Genomic DNA, 6,066 nt, shown 5'->3' with positions numbered 1-6,066 from the left:
AAATATCAACTACAGCTTTTGTAAGACTAATTTCATTCGGCAAATATCTACTTTGCTCCGTCCGCCACACCGTTATTCTAAATGTATTTTTGCAGTGGCTAACTGTTGCCCTGATATTTTAGAAATAATCTGCGTGGACCATACTTTGTGCCTATTTTCTGTGTGAACTCGCAGTTATATAAGAATAATAAAATATGCATCTCCAACCATGATATCTGGTTAACAAAAATAAAAGTTACATTTAAAATTTATTGAAATAAAGCAAAATTCAATTTTATAAATATTCACACATATATTACAGTGATAAACTTTTCATAATATTTCTGCCGTTCAATATGGCCACATTATACTGGAACAAAAACGATAGATATGCATCAGAACGCTTAGCGGCCTCCACAGAATAAACCCATAATACACTGAAATACTGAAATACAACTAACCGTCCTCGTTTGGCTAGATCAAAATTACCATAATTCCGTTTTTTTTAAGGTTTATGCTTGGTTATATAGGCTGTTAACCTTCTGTCACGGAATTAACAATACTGTATCTATAGGGTATGGAAATACAAAGGCAAATAAAGAAACATAATATATGCTGCATTTTGGGCTGCAACCATCTCTAATATTCCGCATAGCAGACATATACAGGCAGAGATAAGCATATTTTCTGCTTTCTTACATTTTTAAAGAGACAGTATCGTTTTGGCAACCAGTCCTAACAGAACTGTCCCTGACAAACTCTTCGGGCAGTATTCCCGATTTGGCAGCCTATCCAGACTGTATTTCTAAACCTTTCAAAATTAAAATCTACAGAATTATGTTTTTTTTACATAATTAAGTCTTCAGTTTAAAAAAAACTCCAGACAATTTAACGTATTTATGCTGCAGTGTTATTTTTCATAGACTCATAAAAAAGTGATGGTCCGTCTCTTTCGATCTAGTTCTCACACTAAATCTGTAATATGCCGTGAATGAGTTTCAAGTTTGGAGTTACACTTAATTGGTGCTTATAAATGCAGGCTACCAAATGGGATACTGTCCCTTTAATATAAGTTTTCTGTCCAGCTCCGGGACGCACTTGCGCTGTTGGGGAAAGAAAAAGTTATCAACCCTCTTGTGACAGTATAGGGTTCAAGAAAAATAACGTTGTTTTCACTTAGAGTGGAAACACCAGGAATCCAGAGAAAGTTGAGTATTTCCACCCTCCCATTAGGTTCCCTCGCTCCAGTTTAAGGTAGGCCCGGTCTCCTTTATCCATCTGAGTCAACACTCCATTGCTGGCAGCCTCTCTTGTCACATCCTGATCTCCTGCAAAGGCCGAGATCAATGGCCAGCCATTCAGCATCAGACTCACCTACAGAGAAATAGTAATGTTAAAATAATGCAATTATTTTCTGTCATCGGCATTTATGTTGATTACAGTATTAGTAAAGTAATTTTTAAAGTAAAGCTGCAATGGTTATCCGAAAATTAATAATAAAAATTCGCATTAGTAAGACATGCTAGATATTTTACTCGTGTTTATTGCCAATAATGCTAACAAAAATATTGAAAGGTCAGTGCTTGAAATCTGAAATAAAAACAGAAAATGCAGGAACTCCTTTGCAGGCCCATGCATATCTGAAAGAGAATAATAGCTTAACTATTCAGGTGTGAGACATCCTCAGATCGGAAAACGTTAGCCTCTTGGAGATGTTGATGGACCTCCTGTGTACTTGCACCATTTTCTGTTTTTCTTTCAGTTTTCCAGCACTGGCAGATTTTATTTTTTATCATTACTCATGATAAACTTGCTCTGTGAATAACATGTCTAGCAGAGCATTTTCATTCCAACGTTCTTTTAAAAGGGAGACGTGTTCAGGCACCAATGAAATCCTCCTAGGTTCCATAGTAATTGGAGCCGTGAGTTCAATGGAAGCTATTACTTGCCATGGACTGGTTTCCGTAAAATCGTTTTTATTTTATTCGAAAATGTTAAATACAACGCATCCAGTGATGACTGTTACAAGTGGTAAGTTACAAGTCATTAACATAACTCCACATTTTGAGACAGATAATGAAAATACAAACAGAGCTCAATATTGGGCGAATAAATGCATTTCGCTACAACTCTAATATGCCTTGAGTGTGTATTATTTATCAGATGTAATGCACAGATCCACCAAATATGTAATATTACCTTGGGTGTTCGATACTTATTTACCTGAAAACTAGTGTCAATTACACACCCTGACATTAATTCAGCTTAGCTTGTTCATAACATACCTCGAACTTTTTACATACATCATTTAGCTATTTGTGCATTGTTTTTGAATGAAAAAGAAAGCGTTGCTTTCATCCGATACTTCACCCACTTCAGCCATGTCGGCTGTTCTGTGACGGTGAGTGGTACTTCATGCAAAGATGTGATTATATAGCCGATATTGAACCAATATTATTCTGCAGTGGGCGATGGAACCATGTACCAGAAAGCTAGATTACTTTACAAATCAATTCCAATATTTACATATCAAGTAAAGTTTGGGTGCAGTGCAATTTGTATATACCATTTTCTTACTAACCCTTTAACTTTTATAGCATCAGCATGAGTGTTCTGCTGCGATAGTGTCAGAGTGCTTTGCCAATATCGCATGCAGTGAAATGCTGCAAATCAGTGAAGAAATATGGAATAGTAAGGGTGAATAGGAGGCGGAGCCCTGTTTTAAGGAGCTGTTGAGGTTAACCTCCCCCCGCCCGTCCAGAATCATAAGCTCCCCAGCACCCCACCAATTAATAACTAAACAAATATTCTCCGGCCTTCTCTGAGCTGGTTTTAAACTATTTTTGACGCGGTGGTTTGTATCGCTGTAAATTATACACGACCTTTAATTAACCTTTCACTTAGCAACATTTTGTTTGGTCTGTTACAAGTAATGCAAAATCGGTTCAACACTAGGTCACAATAGTTCAAAAACATTGAATGCTACCATTTCTACAAAGGCAGCAAGAGAATCCCAAATCCGTGATTCCCCGGTCTTCTATGGAGACCACAAGGTTTCTGTTAATTCCCCTCACGTTGTTTAGTTTGGCTGTTGCTTCAGTTACAGAAAGTGACTGGGCGTCTCAAGGATCTGATCATGATATGTGAAATAAACTGCTGGGCCATTTTAATGTACTCGCACCGTGTTCCTCAGAGCAAAAACTGCAAATAGGTCAACGCATTCGATAGAGTGTCCGAAGATCGACTAACCTGGATCGTTTGCCGGTTATACACTTTCACCACGTGAAAGTTAAAACTGTAAACCCCTTTCCTTGGAGCTATAAAGGTGCTTCTCTCCGAGTCAAAATTAGAGCCGACATTCACTAGTATCTGAAATCAAACAGAACCAATGTCAGCAAACTGGGGCCATTTAGTCGGCCGCCTGAAAACAGATCGCAAGAGCAGCAGGAAGGCGGCGAGATTGGAGCACATTACAGGTAATCCTAATCAACTGCATCTTCGGTGCTCATTTACATCGTTTGCTTAATTCCACTTACATGTTCAATGCTATCTACAAAGACTTATTTGTTACAATTTCTACCTATATTTATTTAAATACTTTGCATTCCCATTTCTCCCATCATCGTCCCTCTGTCGCTACATGTAGTCAGTGGGTCATCCCCTCTCCCTTCCTCGTTTCATCTGCCACTATTTCGCCGACTTTGCATGACCATTTCTTAAAGGATCTTTTTTCTAACTAGTCATTTCTGTCTTATTCCCTTCGCACTGCCCCTGCCTTTTAACGCGTATTTTCTTTGGTGGGGAAAGAAAGTGTTCGGTAACTTTTCTCCAACTCTGCCTTCTCCTTCCCCACTTGCTTTCCCTTACCTGGGCGCTTACATGCAACTGCTGCAAACCAAGCTGATCTGTCGGACCGGATGCGCACAAGTACCGGAATGATCGAGTAAGTGACCCTCGGGATATCGCAGACCGCATTAGACAATTATTAAGCATGCTACGCTGTTTCACAAATTAAAAGAAAAGTCCTTGGGAGAGAAAAAAAAAAGCCGTTTCCCCGTCCCACTCACATTGTCAAAATATATGATCATGGTCCTGTTGCTCATCTCTGAGGGCTCGTGGTTGGTGCTTCTGATGACTGAGAAAGCCACCTTGGCGCTGCCGGACCGCACAGAAATCCCCAGCGCAGTCCCTGTAGGATCCGAGGTGGGATTCGAGTCACAAACCACCAGGCACTTCCCCTCCAGTACGATGGGCTCCGTCTCATTCTGGCCGCACACGAGTCCCGCAAACCAAATCAAACCGAACAGCAACTCTAACATGACGAGCGACCGCCGACTTCCACAGTCTCTATGTGCTGCTTGCTCCTTATCTCCTGATCGAATCCAGTTTCCTCTCTTCTCCTTGGGAGTTTAAAAAAAATATATTCCCTTCTTTAATTTTTTTGTTGAAATTTGCTTTATTATTTTTTTTGTGGAGAGCTCACCTTCTTCGCCGCTTTGTGCTTGCGTCTGCCTCTCGCTTTCTTAGTTTATAGCAAGGATTAAATGACCCCTGAAGTGTAAGAAGGGGCCCTGACAAGAAGACGCACAAATGAATACATAGCGCTGCGCCTGGTCCCTGTGTAAATTATTGATGGCACAGAGATTACAAGCAACACAACCGAGCCCCGCCGCTGCCGCCCTCCTCACTGGCTCCGCCGCCTCTCCCTGCTGTCAATCAGCGCGCTCTCCGCCAATCAGCGCCGCGCTGCCGCGCCCGCGTGACCTCCCGGGGTGGGGGGGAGGTGATATCGCTGGAAGCAGCTCTCCGTTCTCTGCATTCACTCATTCGAGAGCGTCGCTTTTCATCTCTGAGCATCTAAAAGCGCTTTATAACAGCCGCACAAGCCCGCCCGCCCCCCCCCCCCACCTTTGCAAAGGTTTTATTGTTTGTACACCGCACGACTCTGAGCACAACACAACCATCCTTTGTATCTGTTCGCACACTTTTTATATAAAGGAGGCAAACCTGCACCAATATAACAAATGGACCATTGTTTTGCATTTGTATAGTGCGAGCTTAAATGTCTTTGCAGGTAAAAGTAAAATCTTTTCCATCGGCTATATCGATAAATAGGTTTAACATGTGCAAATATTGCATCACCAACGCATGTAACACTAGGATAAGGACTTGGACAACTTTAATCTGTAAAGACGGCACAAACAGGAGGTAAACAGTATACAGTTCGAAATTCTTTTGGTTTCGTTTTTACTCTAATAAAAACTGAACAGTCAGCACAATACGGGGGTTATGTTGGCCAACGGATGAAAACAGACGCTATATGGGTGCAGTGCTCATAAGACTAACCTGTTTGAACGTTTAGATCTAGCACACAATTTTGGTCCTAATTGCAAATGATCATAATTTGAATTTGCCTAGAGATGCTAAAACAGAAACCTGCAGGTTTAGCACGCAAGTGCTGATTAGACTCAATTTTCGTGGAGCAGTATATGTGGGCTCCTCACACAACTGAAAGTGTCGAGTGCTTTGGCTGGCACACAGTGGCACATTGCAGGATGGCACAGGGAGAGGGGGTACAGGTTCTCAGATGTGGCACTGGAGGTCCTGGTGGCAGAGGCCCAAAGAACATGGGTTATCCTGTACCCGCAGGGGGAAAGAATGCCATCTCGCCCACCTCGCCCTCCTCATCCTCCTGTCCCTCTCACCTGCAGCAGCCGGTGCTGCTCTGCCTGGCCTCATGTCCTTCTCCCCCTCATCCAGACCAAGGGGGACCCCCAGCAAGATGCGCATTACCAAGCACTTTTTTTTCTCCTGGCAACTCCTATAAGGTATCCAATAAGGTGGAGTAGCACAGCATTTACTATTTTTAGTGAAGTCCTCAGAGAATTTCCAGAATAAATGTTGCTTGAGTGTTGGTGAAATCTTGATAAAGTGTCCCAGAAAGTCTCCCGATGTGTTTCAGAGGTCCTCTTCACAACTCCAGCAGCAATACGAATATACAAACAATGACCAATAGGTAAAGACCACGTGGTCCATCGAGCCTGAACCACATAATTGTGATACCCTGTGTATCACAATATATACCAG

At 41.9% G+C, this 6,066-nt stretch overlaps 1 protein-coding gene across 2 annotated transcripts; it reads right to left on the bottom strand.

The window, feature by feature from the left end:
• Window positions 1-290: 290 nt before the first annotated feature.
• Window positions 291-4,652, bottom strand: cbln1 (cerebellin 1 precursor). 2 transcript variants are annotated; one of them, XM_070896941.1, is made up of 4 exons: window positions 4,463-4,652; window positions 4,047-4,379; window positions 3,229-3,348; window positions 291-1,353 (listed from the first exon to the last, which is right to left on the bottom strand). In XM_070896941.1, exons 2-4 carry the CDS (start codon window positions 4,296-4,298, stop codon window positions 1,156-1,158), a joined length of 570 nt encoding a protein of 189 aa, XP_070753042.1. In that variant the 5' UTR covers window positions 4,299-4,379; window positions 4,463-4,652; the 3' UTR covers window positions 291-1,155. The 2 variants fall into 2 exon arrangements, with proteins under 2 accessions (XP_070753042.1, XP_070753041.1); XM_070896940.1 differs by having other exon boundaries at window positions 4,047-4,652.
• Window positions 4,653-6,066: the final 1,414 nt, after the last annotated feature.

This window comes from Pristiophorus japonicus, chromosome 13, assembly GCF_044704955.1.
Source record: "Pristiophorus japonicus isolate sPriJap1 chromosome 13, sPriJap1.hap1, whole genome shotgun sequence".
NCBI classification, from domain to species: domain Eukaryota; kingdom Metazoa; phylum Chordata; class Chondrichthyes; family Pristiophoridae; genus Pristiophorus; species Pristiophorus japonicus.
This window is presented reverse-complemented; position numbering and strand designations above follow the sequence as displayed.